This window comes from Cynara cardunculus (genome assembly GCF_001531365.2).
Source record: "Cynara cardunculus var. scolymus isolate 2C chromosome LG 15, CcrdV1, whole genome shotgun sequence".
Lineage (NCBI taxonomy): Eukaryota > Viridiplantae > Streptophyta > Magnoliopsida > Asterales > Asteraceae > Cynara > Cynara cardunculus.
The window spans coordinates 13437428-13458387 of NC_037542.1; the positions used below are offsets into that span (position 1 = coordinate 13437428).

Here is a 20960-nt window from a genome sequence, read left to right on the forward strand (position 1 = left end):
ATATAATAATTAAGTATTTTGTTATAAGTAATGATTATCTTAATTATATTTTATATTTTTTATATTTAAAATGAGATGTTTATCTCATATTTGATTATGTTTATCAATAGTTAGTTACACGAATTCAAAAATAAAACTTTAATAAGTTATAATTACGCACAATTTACTTGTGATCTTGAATTTTAAGTAATATGTATCAATAAACAGTATTTTATGTATAAAAAACGGTTTTTAAGAGTTTTTGTCAAATACTTTATAATATAGTATAGATAATAATTAGACAATGCCCTTTATCAATTGTGACTCGATATTTAGTTCTTGTTTGTTTTAAAAACTCCTATGAGTTTCTATGTCTAATTGGCTAAAATGTAGAGTTATTCATATTGTTTGTTTTTCTAATTTTTCGGATGCACTTATATCTTATTGTCACCTTATCTAGTAAGAGGTACACTAACCTCTCATTCGCCTCTTATTGTTATCCAAACCCTCAACAACGACGTTTCTCAATCGATTAACCTTGATCGATCATTTATCTCAATCGATTCTTACCAATTTGATTCTCACCTCTCTCGATTGATGTATTTTAATGGGGTGGGGATGGAACATGTTTGCTCCACTACGTTCCTATTTATTCCATAAAAAAATAATGTCAACACATGAAAATTTGATCTAAATTCTAGTATGTCATATCCAGTATATCAAACACACATTTAATTCCTCTATTTATCTTCAAAAAGAAACTGTTTGACGAACATTTTCTTCCTTTATTAGTTCATCATCTTTCCACAACCATTTTGTAATTTCAGTTTTTTTAATAACAATAACCACAAGGGTGGTGCCTGATTGGTTTTAGCTTGACTCTAAAGGTCAAAAGTACCAGGAGGTCTCAGGTTCAAATCCAACGAGGAATAAAAATCTCCTTTGTGGCCACGAAGGTTCAAAGACCTTCCAGCCTAATGGTAAAGGCTTGGGCATGGCATAGTCATGAACCCAAGTTCGAGCCCTGGGAGGGAAGTGTTGGCGACATTTAAGTGGTGCCATGCTTTGCCTCCAAATTTGCCGGGGATTAGTCGGGCTTTGGCCCGGACACCCTTACAAAAAAAAAAAAAAAAAGGTTCAAATGTGGTGACTCCGGGCTATCTACAAAGCAGATGGTCGCCCTATGATTAGTTAGCTCGCATAGCGGGTTGTATATCCAGGTTAATAAAAAAAACATTTTTATCAACATTGATATAAAAATGTCCGTATACTTGAGACCCGTATGTAAATAAATATTATGGATAATTTAATTTGGTTTAATCTATACTATATTATAAAGCATTTGATAAAAACTCTTAAAAATAATATTTTATGCATAAAATATTGTCTATTGATGCATATTACTTAAAATTCAGGATTACAAATAGTGCATTAGTACATCTTATTAAAACTCCATTTTTGAATTCGTATAACTAACTGCAGACAAACGTAATTAAATACACGATAAACATCATTTTAAATATAAAAAATCTAAAATATAGTTAAGATAATCATTGAATTATAATAGAATATTTAATTATTATCTTAAAAAAATATTTAGTTCATTTTTAAAATTCAATTAAATCATAATAAAAAATTAAATTAAAGAAATTACACAAAAAAAGAATTTTTAAATAGTTATTTTGATACTAATATCGTTTATTTTTATCAAAATTTTACAATATATTCAAATTTACATTTTATTAAAAAATAAAAACATTTTTTTTCCTCAAAACCACATAAAATTGCATTATAATACTGATACACCCAAAATATAAAACGAAACATTAAAATCAAAATGTATCTAACTGCATTGCACGAATACCCTTCTAGTTTATAAAGGAACATTCAAATACAACTATCTAAGATTATACAACCCATGCAATTCATCTATATATATACATAGGGGCTGGTTCAAATAGAAAACCAACCATATGGTACAAACTATGTGAACCGATCTTGATCGTTCATTTTATCATCAAACGGTTATTATTAAATGAGATTAAATAAACAATAATTTAATTAATGTATTAATTGATATGTGTATGAACAATTGTTCAAAGGGTAAATTGGTCAAACGGTCATTATTAAATGAGTATTAAAAAATAATCAATTAATCATTAAATTAATTGGGCTGCTTATGAAGAATTGTTCACAGGGTATTTTGGTAATAAATCATCACGCATCGTGAACCCGATATTCTCCAGCCGATTTGTAACCTACGATCGATTATGAACATATTCACAACTCATGTTCACATGTCGGTCATATGCTCGTGTGAACAACATATGTGTCTTGCAATGTAAACACTATGTTCATATGTTCATATATGTTCACATGTCGGCCCTATGTTCGTGTGAACATCATCTGTGTCTTACAATGTAAACTCTATGTTCATATGGTGTGATGTTTTTCAATGTTATACCGTATGACATCGTCACGGGTTCGTGTGAACAACGATTGTGTCTTTCAATGAAAACATGTTGTTCATATGGTGAACATATATGAACATAGACTGCAAGAGATGCACATATATGAACATTTTCAAAATCAAGGATCGTTGTGCATGTGTGCAGATATGAACATAGACTGCAAGCGTTTATCGTTTTCATTATTTTGATATTCTTTTACAATAGGATTCTCCATGTATCTTGGACGAAACGAAAATCTTGTACACTTAGACAACCAATTTCAATATATGTAGAACATAACTTGAAAAGAAGAACATGAACATGAAATAATAAAGAAATCAGAAAAATCTCATGATCAATTAGAGGTATCTTTTAAGATTTGTAACTCCTAATTAATTATTAGGGGGTTACAAAAAGGTTAAATTACAAAAGTACCATTATTATTAATTTATAATTTAGATTTGAACATAAAGTGAAGAAAGAATGTGATTGGTTAAGGTTGGTTAGCTTAGTTTGCACCATATGGTTGGTTTCTATTTGAACCAGCCTTTATATACATATATATATATATATATATATTGGTTTTACATATATATATATATATATTGGTTTTTTAATTAAGGATAATTACAATCAATTAAACGATAATTATTGATGATAAAAATAAGAGGCTTCTGATCTAGTTGTAAGAATCATAGAAATATAAAGGGTTTGTTGGTTTATATCTGTAAATTAGAAATTAACTTGTGGAAACCAAATTTGAAAGCAACATATTGACCGGAGTAAGCTGGTGATACAACACACATAATATCATCGATTAGTTGATGACTTGATTCGGCTCCTCTCTCTCTCTCTCTCTCTCTCTCTCTTTTGATCTCGAAACCCTAACACCAAATCCCTCTCTTTTGCCTCTACGTTCGATTCGACCTCAATCTCTGCGATCGCTCGTCGGCTTCTCACCCATTCCTTCGCTCGATTTCTTATAATCGCGACGTTGATTATTTTGAAACGGATCTTATCTGCTCGACCTTCCGATGGCCGAAGGCAAGCTTGCTCTTCCCGATGATCTTCTCTCCTCCAAACCCTCTGATCAGTCTTCGACCCCTAAAGGTAGTCTCTAATCGTCCCAACCCTATTTTTTGCCTTTCTGTTTTTGGTGTAATTTTGTTGGTTCATGTTAGGTTAGGGTTTATTGATCTGTATGTATCTGAGTATGCTATGCTACTTCACATTCGACATATTCGTCATGAATTGGAAAACTGTTAGGCTTTTGTTGTGTTTCGATTACTTCTAACATTAGGTCACATTGATTTCTGCTATATGTACATTGGTGTTTATATATGTTGGCAGTGAAAACAATTTGTTAATTTTCGTGGATTTATAGTATTCCTTTTGTTAGATAGACGGTCAAGTAAGTAGTAAGTGCAAGCATATATGCGTTATCAGGTGGGAGTTGACTTTCACCTCTAGGATTTAAGCTGTATTAATGAACAAATTGTTGTTAATTGAAGAAAAGTGAACTACTCTAGAAAGTGATGAATTCGTTATTTCCTCCCTAGTTAAGCAATTTATATGTAATTCGAAAGGGTACCCACAGTTCTTTTTGCTTTTCCCTTGCAGCCTCGCTATAAAAGTAACATGAGAAGCTTTTTGTTCTTTTACCTCGATGCTGTTGTCCTACTCTTAGATTTACATTTTGACTGCGTCCAGCCATCCACCATGCAGTGCTTCACTATCAATTAGTTTTGACTTTTGAGGTGAAACACGGTGCTATTAGCTATATTGGTGCTCTTAGCTGCCTTATAGCTATAGTTATTTACCTTGTAATGTGGAGGCGTTGCAATGTAACATAAGATTTTGTAGCGTCAATGTGTCATTGAAGATAGAAAATCCCGATTTATTTAATCGGGCATTTATGTTGAATTTATGATGTGAATATGTATGAAGAGATGCAATGATTTAATTTTTTGAAATACAGTTTATTGTACCACAATAGTCATTATATGCATCCATGTGGTTTAAAAAGGTTTGTGACTCATGTTTGATGACACAAGTTTTTCTACTTCTCTAACTGTGGTTTAAAAAGGTTTGTGACTCGTGTTTATGCAGCTTTGCAGTTTCTTTTAGTTTGTGTTTGTTTACTTGATCACTCTTCTGCTTGTCATTTCCTAACACTTAATGGTTTTATGACAGTGGAAGCTCCTGGAGGCAATGGTAAGGTTAAAATGATGAGTTTGCTAGAGGATTCCAAAGGTAGATGTATCTTTCACGTGTAGTTCAATGATTCTCCTATTATTATTGTCTTTGTTCATTTTGTTGACTTCTATGATTGTTGCTGTTGGCTAGTTGCAGCTGAAGATCAAGCAGCTTTGGACAGCAGCATACCTTTGTCTCCTCAGTGGCTTTATGCTAAACCAAGTGAGAGTAAGATGGTGGGTGTTTAGGCAATGCAAATATAGGCATGTTTTTAATGAATGTGTAATGTGCTGTTTATCATTAGGAGGAATAATTTGTTGGAATTTAACCCACTTTAGTGAAATGACAACACCATTGAATGTAAATGTGTTGGTGCTATTATTGACCTTCAACTTCTTGTTTCTTCTCTTCCTTATGCATGCATGGATGAATTTGGTTCATCTTTGTGGCATGCCCTTCTAGGAGAGAGGGACTAATATGTGGCGTGAAAATGCAAATATTCAGTCTCTCAGTTTCTTCACATAGTTCCTTTTTTGTGTGTTATTAGCCAGCTATTTCATCATCATCATTGGTTAAATTGCATAAAACCCTATCAGTATTCATACCTAATGTTCATGTTTCCACATGTCAAGTAAGAAAATAAATTATGCATTTCAAGCATATTCTGCTTTGAGAATATAAAATCATTTGACCATACACTCTTATCCTAAAAGCTCCTCTCTCTTGAAATGCTGACAGGACATACGTGCACCAAGTTCTCTTTCTGTTGGGAGTTCTGCTGATTTAAACTCAAAGGAGGTTTGGCGTTCAGATGGACTGGATGACAAGAAAGATTGGAGGAAAGTCGCAAGTGAAACAGAGAGTGGCCGCCGTTGGCGTGAAGAAGAAAGAGAAACAGGCTTACTTGGTAGAAGAGAGCGCAGAAAAACTGATCGTCGTGTTGATGCTGGTAGAGAAACCACTGACAGTAGAGCTCCACCTCCTTCTGATAAGTGGCATGATGCTGGTAACCGCAATTCGGGACACGAGGCCCGGCGTGATAGCAAGTGGTCTTCTAGGTGGGGTCCGGATGAGAAAGAAAAGGAAGCTCGAACTGAAAAGAGGCCCGGCGCAGAGAAGGAAGATGCCCATAATGATACTCAAGCACATGCAAGTAGTACTAAATTACTTCCTGAACGTGATCCAGATTCCCGTGATAAATGGAGGCCACGCCACAGATTTGAGGCAAATCCTAGCGCACCAGGTTCCTTTCGTGCTGCACCCGGATTTGGTCTCGAGAGAGGACGCATTGACGGTTCAAACATGGGTTTTGCCATTGGACGTGGCAGAGCTAGTGGAACAATTGGAAGACCTTCATCTACAGGTTCGATTGAGAGGAACATAACTGTCAGTGGCACGCCAGGTGTTTTTGCTGATGTGTTCTTCTATCCAAGGGGCAAGCTTCTTGATGTATATCGTATACTGAGGCCTGATCCCTCTTTTGCTAGCATGCCTGAAAAGATCGAGGATGTACCTTCTGTAACAGTAATGACTGCAATAGAACCCCTTGCTTTTGTTGCTCCTGATGCTGAAGAAGAGGTATGCTTCGATGCACTTATGCTAGGTTAAATGTGGACATTTTTAATGAGCTTGTATGTTGATGAATATTACATGTCTTTTCACAGGCTATTCTCGGGGATATATGGAAGGGGAAAATCACCAGTAGTGAGGTGTCTTACAATTCATTTAGAAAAGTCAAGTCTGAAAATAGTGCAGGTACTGAAGTTAATGGCTACACAGATGCCCTTTTCTTATCCCATCAATCCTTCCTGCTTTTAAGGGGGTTTATCTGTATCTAAAATGTTTGAGATTATATGTATTTAGATGTCGATGGTCTTGGATCTACCAATGGAAAAGATGATGCTCTTTCAGTGGAGGAGAAAACTGATTCAAACAAGGATATTCATCAAACAGATGCTTATGGCAGTCTGCACTATGATGGTCCTGAGATGGAATTGGTGGAGGGTTAGTAACAAATCCACTCTAATCCATAAAGATAATGGTTATTAGTAATCAAATATGAACTAAATTGTGTATTACTTCTTAGGGCGAGATGGTAGTTGGCATGGAGAAGAAAGGATCTGTGAGGATGTTACAGATTCGGCTTCTGCAAGGCACCAGCTGTTTGAAGATGCCCAGTTATCTTCAACATGTGACACCAGTACCAAACATCCTAATGATTCACCCTCTCTCTTTGTTACACCCTCGTCTGAGCTACATTGGACAGGAAATATGCAGCCGTTGGAAAGTAATATGGATGGATCTTCAACCATGGACATCCATCCGGAGGACTTAAGTCTTTTTTATCGTGACCCTCAAGGGGAGGTCCAAGGACCATTTCTTGGCGTTGACCTCATTTCCTGGTTTGAGCAAGGATTTTTTGGGGCAGATTTACCAGTTCGTGTGGCAGATGCTCCGGAGGAAACTCCTTTCCAGGAATTAGGCGAAGTTATGCCGCACTTGAAAGGTAGACATGACTATGCAACCAGCAATGGTCCAAGTCCCAACATGGAACAGTCTGGTTCTTTTGAGGGGAACATGGATGCCGGTGTTAGTATGCCTGCTGATTCTGAAATGGTGTTTTCGACTTCATCACGTGATCCCCAAAGGCAATTATCTGGGTTTAATGGTTTATCAGTAAAGCATGATCAACCAAGAATGTTTGAGCCAGAAGGCCCTTCTCAACTTCCATATTTAGAGGGTCATGCCTTCCGTGGAGAAGGTTAAATGCTTCATCCATCTGTATTTCTAAATTATCTGTCTATTTCAGTCATGTGCTAATGTTCTTTTCTATTTTCTTATTTTCTTTCTGCAGAAATTGTTTTCCCTGGAGGACCTGGTAGCACTGGTGATCATATGGGGAACACTTCAAGGGGTGCTGGTGATTCTTCTGCAAATTTTCTGAATAACCGCACTGTTCCAACTGACTTGTCTGAACCTGGCTTATTGAATCCTAAAGATAGTAAATTTCATCCTTTTGGGTTGTTATGGTCTGAGCTTGAAGGATCAAGTTTAAGGAATGATCAGCCATCTAATATACCCATCACTGGTGGCATTCAGCAACAACTTATGAACCCTGTAGGTCGAAGGGATGCTGCATTTAATGCAATGCATGAATCTACTCATGCTGCTGATACGTGGCCTGATGTTTACAGAAGGAATGCACTTTCTGAAACGAACTTGTACCAAGATCCAATTGATGCTCGTCAGTTGTCACATATTGATCAAGGAGCCAATCACTTTGATTTGGCAGAGAAACTTAGGTCTCAAAAAATTCAACAGCAGCTGCTCCAACAGCACAATCTGCTGTCTACACACTCCCGTTTGAACGAATCAATGCTGGATCAAGTTCCAAGTCGAAATACCATAAACCCACAGCAGTTAGCAGGTCAAACTGGGCAAGATCTGGACCACTTTTTGGCACTTCAGTTGCGACAGCAGCAGCAGCAGCAGCAGCGGCAGATTCAGCTTCAACAGCTTCAAATGCAGCCACAGCGGTTCCATCAACAGAAAATGCTACTGAAGGAGCAGCAATCTCGTCAGCTGCTTCTTGAGCAATTGGTACAAAACCAGATGCATGATGGCCTTGGACAATCATTTGCTGATGCTGGAGGACACAGTAGTGCAATCGATCAGATTCTTCTGAAGCACCAGATTTTGAATGAACTACAACAGCATTCGCTGCATCAGCCCAGTCATGTGGACCCATCAATAGAACACCTGCTTCAAGCAAAATATGGTCAACCACTCCATCAAGGGCATCCGAATGATCTCTTGGAGCTAGTAGCACGTGCAAAACATGGACATATGCCATCTTTAGAACAACAGATACTTCAGCATGATCAGTTTAATGGGAGACAGCTACCTATGGGGTTGAGGCAGAGGGTTGAAATGGAGGAAGAGAGGCAGCTTGGTTCTGGATGGCCTGTAGATGAAAGTGGCCAGTTTCTCAGAAACGCTGGTAGTCATCACCGAGCTAATTCTGTTGGAACTGGTCTTTTAGATTTCTATCAGGAACAGCAAAGACCATCGCCTGAGGAATTGAGTCATCTTGAACGGAATCTATCAATACAAGACCGACTTCAGCGTGGTCTTTATGGCTCTAACCTTCCATTTGAACACTCGTTATCTATGCCCGGTGGTCGTCAAGGAACGAACCTTGATGTTCTAAATTCTATAGCTCGGGCTCAAAGTTTAGATACACAGGAGCCGAATGCTCGCTTGCACCATGCTGAGCAAGTAGGCGGGTTTTCTCCAGGTGTCTTCCCTCATCAATCTCATCATCCTTTGGGCTCTAATCACTTGCATCCCTCAAATTCCAATGAGATGGAGGGAGCGTGGTCTGGAAGTAATGCGCAAATATCAAACGATTGGATGGAGTCAAAGATTCAGCAAATGCATATTAGTAACGGAAGGCAGAAAAGAGAGATGGAGCACAGGACTTCAGCCGATCCAAGTTTTTGGATGTCAGCTGAAAGCAGCAATGACACTTCAAAAAGGTTGCTTATGGATCTACTGCATCAGAAACCAGGCAATCAGTCTACTGAACAGTTGGATATAAATAGCCGGGTTCCTTTTGAGAGAAAGGCACCTTCTGTTCCTCATTCTAGGTCAAACACTTTGAATCATTCTTTTAACCTCTCTGATCAAGAAGTCAGGCTGACCCACCCATTCACTGTAGGATCTTATGACTCTAACTCAGGTGCACCACCACAGATGTCAGTTGGTTTGGAAGGCATCGATAGATTTCTTCTAAGATCTAATTCTGGAGCAATGCATGAAGGGAGTCCATTCTTCTCCGGTGTGAATGAATCCTCTCAGGCAGTTTATACAAACTCCAACATGGAACGAGACTTCTTGGACATGGAGGCAAAAAGGAAATTACTTAAAAGTGAAAGTAGTGTTGTTCAGAGTTCAGCTACAGAACGTGGAGATGTGATTCAACAGGGTGGTGTTATTGCTATTGATCGTGACAAAATGCCAATTAATGCTGTTGGCAGGCATGGCTCGCTTGGCAGTGCTGGTAGTTTTTAATCTGTTTTCTTGGTACCTTTATTTTTCCAGGCAGTATTCTATATGACATGGTTTCAGGTGACAATGCAGGGTTATACAACAAGGTTGGATCTTCTGATTCTATTGCAGGAGAGGCCAAAAATCGGTAAGATATTAAAACAATATTACCAATTACAATAGATTTGCTAGCCGGAGCAGCAAAATATTTCCTATAGGATTTGTTACTATGCTTGAAAGAGAAATGATAAGATCTTCTTGTAGTATCTTTGATATACATATGCCTATAAACATGGCATGCACATAGTGTGAATATATACATAAATGTACCTATGCATCCATACATATATCGGAAGGAATACATATTGGTGTCATCACTCACCTGCTAGAATAATGTTGGTGTAGATCTTTTTTTACTTCTTCTGGCATGTTCATGTAATGTTTGTTTCTTCTTTTTGATTCTCTCAAGTGCACAAGCAATTAACATGGTGTGATATGTTATTATGGTCTATCTGATTTGGATTTTAATTTATATACTAGTGTCTTGGAGACAAAAGGGTCATGTTGTTGCAAGATCCTTGTGTAGATGATATATTTTAGCTGATCTCGTGCTTTTGGATATACTTCTGTTTAGGTCCGGTTCTCTAAATGTTTCTCTACTTATTCTGTTTGAATCTATTAAAATTGGGTTAAATGGTTATATTATTAACACCATTAAATCTCAATCAAAGGGAAAGTGTCATTTTGATCTTGTTAGACATCTGAGCTATGTGATTGTGTATGGGTGTGAAGCTTCATTGTTAGATGCTCTAATCCTAGTTGACGTTTTTACGGAACGTGTTACAGACTTGGTTATGTGATTGTCATGTTCAGATGTTCTTCATCTTGTTTATGTGAATCTTTTGTATCTTCATTGGTTGTCTCTGTATAGTTCTTACTATTGTATATGACAATGAGCTTCTTGCTGCTTATGTGCAACTTTGGGTATATTTGATGCATGCAGTTATTTCTACTCTGATTAAATAATCAAACAATTATTATAACAACTGATTATATAGTCGATGGTGAGGTTTCTTGAGCATATTTAATAGTGTTGCTACTGAATTTCAACTTCTTTTTGCAGGCTGTCCACTAACTCGGAAAATATTCTACTGAAACGTCCACCAGTCTCACGAGTATCATCATCCCAGGAAGGGTTATCCGAGCTGGCATGTGATTCAACTGTCAGACAGAAAAATGTCCTCAGTATGCCTGCTACTGCTGCTGAAGGTATGTTCTTTAACTAATGTTTTAGCCTCATCATGCATCAACATAGGGACAGATTAGCAGCTTAATAAGCTTAATAGGATTCACAGCTTATTTGGTCAGCTGTATATGACTGTTTGGTAGTGGCTTAATGATATAGAAAGTGGCTTATTCAGTAAGCTTTTAGGAGGGAGCTTTATGTTGAAAGACAACCTGCCCCTCTCAATGAAAAAACCCTCCCAAACAAAAACCTTCCCAATCTATACAGACAGATTAAGCAACGCAGACAGCTTTGTTTTTTTTTTGGAAAAAGAAACAAACAGCTTTGTCCACACAGGACTTAACGGAAAGCCAACCAAACAGCCCCTTAATATGACTAGGATCTAGCAGTAGCAGAAATCTTGGTAAAAAATAGCGTCTGCTGTTTTGTGTTTGGGATTGTGAACCAATTAATCAGTATGGAAAGCATCTAGCAAGAGCATAAGTCTGGTCTATTTCACCTGACAGCTATATGGATGCCGTCAAAATTGATTTTCTTATCGGCTGAACATATTAAACCAAAGTCTTTTTGACTCTTGATTCAGGTGGAAAACGGGAGGCAAGTGGAAACACATTCACCCAAGTCTCGGAAAACATGGCAAGTGGCAAGAAAGACACCCGTTTTAGGAGAGCATCATCCTGTAGCGACGCTGATGTCTCGGAGACGGCATCTTTCAGTGACATGCTTAAAAGCAATGGGAAGAAGGGGGTGCCATTGCCAGAGAGTAACACAATAGCTTCTGCTTCATTGGAGGGCGGAGATGGACAGGGGGGTAAAAGTGGGAAAAAGAAAGGGAAAAAAGGAAGGCAAATTGACCCGGCTCTTCTTGGGTTTAAGGTTACGAGCAACCGCATCATGATGGGTGAGATTCAACGTTTCGAAGACTAATGTTTTGTTTGTACAAAAATTTTGTGCATAGCTTTTGTTGATTTTTTTATTCATATTGTATTTAATTTTAAGGCTCCCATTTTGCATCCTGATTTGGCGATGTTGGGTTGGGGATGCATGAGGTAGCAATAGCATAGAGTTTGTACAGACAGATGTTTTGCTTTGAGATGGATCTAAATAAAGTTGGGTATGCATAGTGTCATTTTGATCTTGTTAGACATCTAAGCAAGTTGAGACATAATGGGTATGGGTTTATCCTTATTATCCTACCCTTCTTCCAGATCTTGATTTTGGTTCTATTTCATTGCTTAGCTTTCTGGGTGTTACTCCATCTTCTCAAATTTGAGATTTTTCTTCCCATTTCTTTTGTAATAAAAGTTTCCAACAATGTAAGATGAAGAATCAAAAAATAAGATATCTCTAAAAAGATATTATTAGAACATTTTTTAATTTTTTTGTTACTCTGTTCATTCCAAATTAAATGTATACGTTACTATTTTTATTTGTTCCAAAACAAGTATCCATTTTCAAAAAATAAATTTTCAATTTTTCATTTTACTCTTAATAATGAGATGAAATTTTTTTTTCTTTATTATTAAGAGTAAAAGTATCATTTAATTATTTAAAAAGTACAGTAATTCCAAATTTCTAAAACTATAACCAGAAAGAATTAAAAATACCTTTTAGAAAATTTTATCTCCCTTTTGATCCTTTTCTGTATTCTAGAGAACCATTTAGGAAATTTATTACAATACATGCTCTAATAAATTTCTTTTGCGAGCCAAGCAATAAACCCAATCTTCGGAAGGACTGATCTGTTATTTCTTGAAAAATAAGGGTCTCATAAGTAAATAGCATAAAATCCATCTCCATTTTTGTAAATTGAGAGGCGACTATACCAATGATATATTGACTCGTCATCTCCGTCATCCGTCTTCTCTCAGTCACCTAAAAAACCCTTTTGAAAGGTATATCTCTTCCAGGTTTATCCACAAAACCAATAAGCAATGGCTCTCTCCTTCACATCTCTGGTAGGCTCCGAATCTGCATTCTACGCTACTTTTTATGTGTTTATGGTGCTTTGATTTGCTTCAACTTGTTCTTTCAGTCAAACATTGGCTCGCTCTCAGCTCAACGAAGTTTATCGTCGGTGAAAACCGCGAATACTTCGTGCTTAAGTTCTCAGAAGCTTGGTAAATCTACGTTGTTAGCATCATCGAGCTTTCTATCTGGCTCGCTGCGGCTGTCGTCTTCACCGAACCTCTCTTTTCAGAGAAAATCCGGAGGTTTATCTTGCTCTGTTAGAGCTAGCGCTGAGGTATATGAAACCGCTTTTAGGCATTTGGAGTTTTTTACTGATATTAATCCTATCTGCGACAGTTTTTTAGTACATTAAGGACTGGTTACAGCATCGGTATGTCTATTATTTCAACTCGGATCTATCCGGAAATGTTAAAACTAAATATGTATAGTCGGAAATGTGAACCGCCTATGTTGAACGATATCGAAATATTTACAGGTACTTGATAGTTATAGGTAGTGATTTGCAGATTTGAAATTCATGAACATTGAGAATAAAATCCGAGTTGAGTTGGTGGAACACACACAGGCTATTGCTTCTTTGTATATTGGTATATGGCGCCTAGGGAGCTTTGACTATGTAATTTTTTTCGGATCTGAGGATTACTGAGATTTATATTTGCTAATATTCGTATTTCTTCCACAAGGTCGCTACACAGGCAAAAGTAACCAACAAAGTATTTTTTGAGATAAGCATTGGGAATCCAGTGGGAAGTTCTGTAGGAAGAATTGTGATTGGACTCTTCGGTGATGATGTGCCCCAAACGGCTGAAAATTTCCGTGCTCTGTGCACAGGTTAATGTTACAATGATATATTTTGTTGATTGATTTTCTGTACTGTTGCTCGACATTTGGAGTGAATTTTTTGGTAATTTGGCCTTCACTCTTTTCAGGAGAGAAAGGTTTTGGTTACAAGGGTTCTGCATTTCATCGTGTCATCAAGGATTTCATGATTCAAGGAGGGGATTTTGACAAGGGAAATGTAGGTTTTGCTTTTCCTTTCTTATATTTTTTCCATCTTTCAGTGTAAAATCTGTGATTAGATGATCATTTTAGATGCATAAAACTATGATGTTATTTCATGCTCTGCTCATGCCATTGGTTTCTTCCCCAAAAGATGCAAAGTCTGGGAGTGTTGTTTGAGTTAGAAGCAATTATTAATTACGCTAGCTGGAATGTCCCAATTTATATATCGTCCATGCATTTTAAGCATAATATATACATACGTTATGTTCAAGTGTATTTGTCAAATGATCCTTTATACAATTTTCTTTTGGGAATTAGAATGGTATCCACGTGAATGATTGTTCCACACTTTCCCAGAACTTGTTATCCAATACAGTGATGTTTACTACATGGTCATGAGTCTCATGACATGTTCCTATGCCACAAGCTTCTTTGGCTTCTCTACAAGCCTGGGATTTGGCTTTGTAATGTAAGACTGTTTTGCTATGGCCTTTTAAAATCCTTATCTTTCTGTCTTCTCCTGTTATGGTAAAGGACTAATTGTTTTTCCCCACATGCTGAGGCAACCAGACATGATTATATAAGTTTCAGTTTCTTTTGTTGAGAAGCATCTTTGATCTATTTTTTTACTTCTCTTTGCACTTTGTATTTGTTTCCAAACTGTTATGTCTGTAATATTATCACTCTTGGACGGATTTTTTCATTTTGCACATGCATTTATTAGATGCAAGTCTGTATCCTATGAGACTATGTGAACCCCATTGTATTTATGTTATCCAAAAATCCCACGTAGAAGAATTCTGACTCATATCAACAGAATCTTCATGGATTTTGTTAGTTTTGATGATCATAAGGTTTTTATAAGTGAATGATGGATGATTTTTTTGGGTTTGGGTAAGATTACGCTGTTCTGTTGTGTCATTCCCAGATTTCCCCATGGGTCTAGCGAGTGATCCATTAGATATTGCTTGTATTATGTAATTTGTCTCAGGTTCTCAGAGGGTGCAAGGGTGGTCTTTGCGGAAATTTGCAGCATCCTTCAAAACTAATAAACTAGCTGTTTCTTTTATTATCATTAACAAGATATACTATTTTTATAACTAAAAGTTATAGTTATCCAGGGTTGTGGATGATTAGTGCTCGTATTAGGGGCATTATAGACGTATGGATGTGTTAAAAGTTTCACGCATTTACAAGGACCATGTTTTTATGGTACGAGTAAACTTTGCGCGAGAATTACAATTTTGGTTTCTGCCCTGTTGCTACTTGATTTTGTTGGGACGTTTCATGCTCCAATTATGCTGCAGAACTTGTAATGATCTCTCTGTTAAGGCATGTCAAGTAATTTTTCTGCTTTTCTTTTATATTTTCCAGGGCACTGGTGGCAAGAGCATATATGGCCGGACATTTAAGGACGAGAACTTCAAATGTGAGTTAGCCAATCCTTTATAAAGGGATCCTATTATCCACTGGAGACAACTAACAGAATCTGTTAGGGAGCAAATAAACTGAACTTATATTCCATGATTTCCATCCACAGTTAATTCTATGTTGACACATTGCAATATATTTTAAAACATTGCAGTAACTCATACTGGACCAGGAACTGTTAGCATGGCAAATGCAGGACCCAATACTAATGGAAGTCAATTCTTCATATGCACTGTCAAGGTATGCTTCTTTTGGTTATTCAATACTCCCTCCATCCCAAAATAGGTCTCCACATTTTTCTCATTTTGTCCCAAAATAGGTTTCCACCTTAAAAAATATACTTTCCCTTCTACTCTGAATTATGCCATGGAGAATTTTTTTTCTCTGTAATAATTACGCATTTCTAAAGCTGTGTGCATTTTCCATTATGTTCACTGTGGACGTTTATTTTGGGACGGAGGGAGTATTTGTTTGAGGTTTGTATTTCGTTGAACATTCCTTGATGTAATTTAAAAAGCAATAAGTACTTGTTCCAGAAAAAGGGGATGTATAATTAACCTTGCTTTTATATCTGAAAACTTAGTTGGTGTTATTGAGAAACAGGCGGAGCTGAACGCCTGAACCTATAATCTCTGTTTTAGCTTTATCAAATCATCACTTAGTGATCCAATCAATAGATCAATGACCTTTTATTTGAACGCCGGAAGCTTATCAGAATTCTCTTTAACAGAATCTTGTTCTTATGTTTTTGTTTTGTGGTCGGCAGACACCATGGTTGGATGAGAGACACGTTGTGTTCGGTCAAGTTATCGAGGGCATGGAAATAGTTAAGCAGATCGAGGCACAACAGACGGATAGAGGCGATCGCCCACTAAAGCGAGTTGTTATCAGCGATTGTGGTGAACTTCCACTTGTCTGAAGAGGAGTTTGCGAGTGTACCGGTTATTGTAGCTTGCTTTTACAGGCAGATATGAAGAGATTGTTCGACAATGAGGCTCTTTCCCTTTGATATCATCTACTAAACTTGTATTCTCTATGAAATTGGCTCGGAAAATACCCGCACATTCATAAACCTGTTTCATCGAAATAACCAAGTAACCCTTTTTCAATTTCAGTGTTGCTATGTGCATTGCCTTGGTGACCAACTTATGCAGTTATTTTCTGCCTCCTTCGTATGACCAAATCCGGAGTAAGCGACCGGTTTAAATGGTCTTTAAGTGGTGAATTAGAAGTATTTTTCGGGAAAACAAATAGCACCCAACGAGTCTATTAGCGTCCTTGGGCTGTTTACCAAATGCTTATCGAGTTACGTTTACTTGTCTTATTGTTGGTATGTATTTTTTGCTTGATAATTGTTTACTAGATTAGGTCTTTGTCATGCTTACCAGGTAACTAATGTCTGGTAAATAAATATTTTGTATACCACCCCTTGGTTTATAAAATTGGAAAATAAGTTTATAAATTGTAATCAATCTTGTGATACATTTTCAAGATTTTTGTTGAATGTTTACACGTCTATCGAGTAATATATGGTGCAGGATTTCTATTCATGTGACTTCATCGTCTTCACGGGCCTGCCACAGCATGGCAGCTGTAGCCAGCCACATAAAGTCTTGACTACGTCCCCATCGTTCAGGGTGCTGCCACCACTTTTTACAGTGGCCGAAAGCGACGGATCATGGTGGTTATCTCCTGCCCCCACCTAACATTCTTCACATGTGAATGCGATGCATAATTCAACTAAAAATACTAAATAAACCCTTTCTGTCTTGATGATAATTACTTTAATAAACATATTAGATTTTGTTACCATATTATATATACCATCATTCTTTTTGTTTTAAGCTACTTCAGAATAAGAACTGATTAATCCCAAATTATACAGAAACTTCTCTGATCTCGATCGAAACAGATGACTTAAAGAAAACCTCCCTGTCTGCTGCAAATTCGGCTTCGGATTCGGCTTCACTGTATCGTCTTCCTTCATGTTAATCATGCTTTCACCCATCGCGGTTCTAATCGCTTCGATTGTTTCACTTTTAACGTGATCCCCAGATGAATCCATCACGTAGAACGTGTTTACGACCTTTGATCCTCTTGTTGTCACCTCTGCCCTCGTCACCGAAAGCCCGTTCTCTCTAAAGATTCGAGTCACATCCGATAAAAGTCCTGTCCTGTCTTCACCGCATAGCTCTAGCCTTAACCCCTGTGTATCGTAACCAAAACCCATGTATTTCCATCTTGATTTTGGATCGAAAATTACTAGCTTTCGCTTTCAAATCACAAACACGGATTTACCTCTGAAGTCCGTCTCTTGATCGCTGCCTCCAGGCAATCAATCACACGTTGCCTCTCGGCTTCCGAACTAATTGGGCATCCATCCGTATGCCGGATGTAGAATTCCTTAAATGAAACATAATTAGAATTAGAAAATGAGATCTTAGAATTAGAAAATGAGATCCCATGCTCAGAACGAGTTGGGTTCCGGTGAGAACAACCCATTTTTGTGAGAATGTGTGAAAAGGTGAATATACCTTTATATCGTGTGAAGGTTTGTTTTTATTCATTTTTTCACGTTCTCGTGAAAATGAAAATTTCTTACAGCTTACCTAACAATCATATGAAAAACACGAAAACGTTTCAAAGAATACCTGAGAAGCCTCGGATCCTTCCACAACGATGGTGGCATGAAAGACAACATATTGCATATCGGTAAGTGTACAAACGGTATCAAATAGTAGTTTAGGCCGATCAGGACACCTCAAATTGACGACGGTATACCCTTTCTCAGAGCAGTTTTCCACCGTCACAAGTCGTTTTACGCCACAAGAGCTCTCAGCTCGATCATATTCTCCCGTTAGTTCTTTATCGTAATCCCGATCTGCATACATCAACTGGTGCAGCCTTCTTTGCGTATGAGTAGACCCCACGGAAACCGTGGTTTGGGCACCTCGCCGATCTCTATCTCCTTTTAGAATGAAAACGAGCAGCTGTTTGATCTTAGCGAGTCGGTCGACATCTTCAATCGGAGATCCGCTCTGTTCATCGACAATGTAAACAATTGAAGCCATCCTTGAATTATGTGTCCAGATTTCTGCAGCTACAACATTGCATTTGAGGTCGGAAAGAACCGCAAAGACCTCAGAAAGCAAGCCGGGCCGGTCACGCCCGGTTAACTCAATGGTGGTGTGTTCATTAGCCGATTGGAACCCGACCGAACCCCTCAAGCTTCTGAAGCTGCACCCTCTTGGTCCAAGCGACTGCAACACAACAAACATGTCCACAACGAAAAAGACAGTTTTAGAAAAATATTAATATTACACTTTTTAATCAATTAAATGACAAAATACCCTTAATAATAAAGGACACAATTTATTCCTCCATCAAATAGTTAAAAGGTAAAATCCGAAGATGGAGACTTGCTTTAAATATAAAACAATTATTTTGAGACAAACTAAAATAGAAATCGAGTAGGCTAAATGCACTTCTACCTTCACCTATGAATTTTTTTCCTCGCACACATCAATCTCGACTTTTACATTCACAATGCATAAATCGACTGACAGATATTTTGGACCAACAAAGTACTAGAAAACAACCTAAGAAAAGGACCAAACATCTTTTTGAGGTAGAGTCAACAAGTAGGTTTCCTTCATTTTGATTGACCAAAAGTCCTTAAGTTATACTTGTCATTAACATTTTTTTTATACGTAATTATGGGTATCTGAACCAGATTACATAAACCTTGTAGACGAGTTTGGTTAAATTTGTCACGAAGATACCCGTTACTCCAAGACCCATTCTTTCTAGATTCTCAAAACGGGAACACGATAAAACTTTACGCTCTTAGATACAAAAGACATAAGATAAGGTGGTCAACAATTCCTAGCCACACGCATAGATAGGATACACAAGTGACATTCGGCCCGAATGAAATCTTTACTACCACATATGATAATGCGTTGAACCCTTGAAACAATCCACGCAACGGATCAACTAAAGAGCATGATGGGTGTCTTGAACTACAAAGAAAGATTCAAGGGAATCCGGTGAATCTGTACCTGCTGAATCCGATCAGCGACATTATCCTCTGAGAGCTTATTTCCATATTGATCAGTGACATGAAATACTGCAACAAAGATGATATTTTTAGCCACAAATCGATTAAAATCATCGAAATTGATACAAATTAAGGTGTTTTAAGTTGCATCCATTACCATCCATGAACCATCCTCCATCTGAAGAAATGTAAGCTCGTTTAATTAGTAAATTCAGATCGGTTAGAACTTGAACCACTTCTAACAAGCTCCCTCTCTTGTTCGCACTGTCGACCTACAAAAAGAATTCGAAACAATTCACATGAATTCGAGACACCAACATTGGATATATGAATTCAGTTTAGCACATTTTAATGATAATTAAATAGAGAAAAAGAGGTTGAAATTATGGTAATTATACCTTAATCAAAGTCACATTTCTGTCTGTGATGTTATCAACAGTAACCCTACAAAAAGATATATAGAAATCATCAAGAAACACAGAGAGAACAGAGTTACAAAATTCTTGAAATCCATCGATTTCAGTCGATAATTCTTCAGCAGTTAAGAATCACCCAATTCAATTATCTTATTAACTTGAATCAAAACAGAAGAGTCATGAAAACTAGAAGCAATTCTACAGATTCTAATCATTTCGATTTCCATCCACATAATGCAAAAGAAGATAAGAAAAGAAAATGAAACGAGTTGCTAACTCGTTCAAATTCACATTCTGATTCCCCATAAATCATCTATCCAAGTTAATCGCGAAGAACAGATAAACCCTAAATCCAATTGAAGAAGGGAATAAGTGAATTTAACCTGGGTGGATGCATACGATTGACAAGCTTGGCAAATTCTAGATCAACATTTAACGAAGGAGACCAGCAATCCATTGAACTTGTAATTGTAAATGAAACAACGAAAGTTACGGACAGAATTAGAAGAAGAAGAAGAGAGAGATTGATTGGGTAAATATTGAAGGGTTTTGATTGTGGGTTTCAAGTAGATGATACGTATGAGATTCTAGAGAAAGAAAGGGAGCAGTAATGGGTGTGGGTGGGTGGGTGTGTATGATTATGGTGTATTGAGTTCGAATTGAAGAGCTTTTTACTTGGAGGGAGATACAAGAGAGAAGAACAGGCGGAGGAGGACGGCGGAGGTCTCCGTCGGCCACTGCCACTGCCTCTGCTTTTTGTCTCTGACCCCTTCGCCAAATAACAACTTCTATAAAAATGAAGATCTTCTTGGGGTTTACTGCAACCATTATCGTAATAAATGCTTTTTATATAATTTATTATTAAAAAACGTGGTTTTTAATTATTTTTTGTTAAAATAAGGAAAAAGACCGTCAAAAAGTCAACCATTTATATACATTTAAATTTGGGGAGTGCTAATGGCACCCCTTAACAGGGGGTGTTGATTGTTTTGAAAATTGTGCCAATCATTTTTCGTCATAAACATCAAATCAATTAATTATATATTTATATTTTATTAATTTTGTTTTATTTTATATATTTATATTAAAAATATATATATTATTTTATGTTACTTTATTATTTTATAATTTTGATTTTATATATTACAGTTTATTATATT

At 37.0% G+C, this 20960-nt stretch overlaps 3 protein-coding genes across 5 annotated transcripts; 2 read left to right on the forward strand and 1 right to left on the reverse strand.

Annotated features, from left to right (window-relative positions):
• Positions 1-3289: 3289 nt before the first annotated feature.
• LOC112527461 lies at positions 3290-12058 on the forward strand. 3 transcript variants are annotated; one of them, XM_025138131.1, is made up of 11 exons: positions 3290-3539; positions 4623-4682; positions 4776-4861; positions 5364-6203; positions 6290-6380; positions 6489-6629; positions 6712-7386; positions 7480-9687; positions 9756-9822; positions 10798-10943; positions 11504-12058. In XM_025138131.1, exons 1-11 carry the CDS (start codon positions 3464-3466, stop codon positions 11845-11847), a joined length of 4734 nt encoding a protein of 1577 aa, XP_024993899.1. In that variant the 5' UTR covers positions 3290-3463; the 3' UTR covers positions 11848-12058. The 3 variants fall into 3 exon arrangements, with proteins under 3 accessions (XP_024993899.1, XP_024993903.1, XP_024993902.1); XM_025138135.1 differs by having other exon boundaries at positions 9768-9822; XM_025138134.1 differs by having other exon boundaries at positions 4782-4861.
• Positions 12059-12769: 711 nt separating this feature from the next.
• Positions 12770-16437, forward strand: LOC112527462 (photosynthetic NDH subunit of lumenal location 5, chloroplastic-like). The gene is made up of 7 exons (XM_025138136.1): positions 12770-12878; positions 12956-13165; positions 13575-13722; positions 13821-13909; positions 15268-15322; positions 15479-15564; positions 16091-16437. The coding sequence occupies exons 1-7, from the start codon at positions 12855-12857 to the stop codon at positions 16241-16243; spliced, it is 765 nt and encodes a 254-aa protein (XP_024993904.1). The 5' UTR covers positions 12770-12854; the 3' UTR covers positions 16244-16437.
• Positions 16438-17095: 658 nt separating this feature from the next.
• LOC112528029 (ACT domain-containing protein ACR4-like) lies at positions 17096-20589 on the reverse strand. The gene is made up of 7 exons (XM_025138918.1): positions 20184-20589; positions 19783-19828; positions 19542-19656; positions 19386-19453; positions 17976-18584; positions 17623-17727; positions 17096-17530 (listed from the first exon to the last, which is right to left on the reverse strand). Exons 1-7 carry the CDS (start codon positions 20255-20257, stop codon positions 17165-17167), a joined length of 1383 nt encoding a protein of 460 aa, XP_024994686.1. The 5' UTR covers positions 20258-20589; the 3' UTR covers positions 17096-17164.
• Positions 20590-20960: the final 371 nt, after the last annotated feature.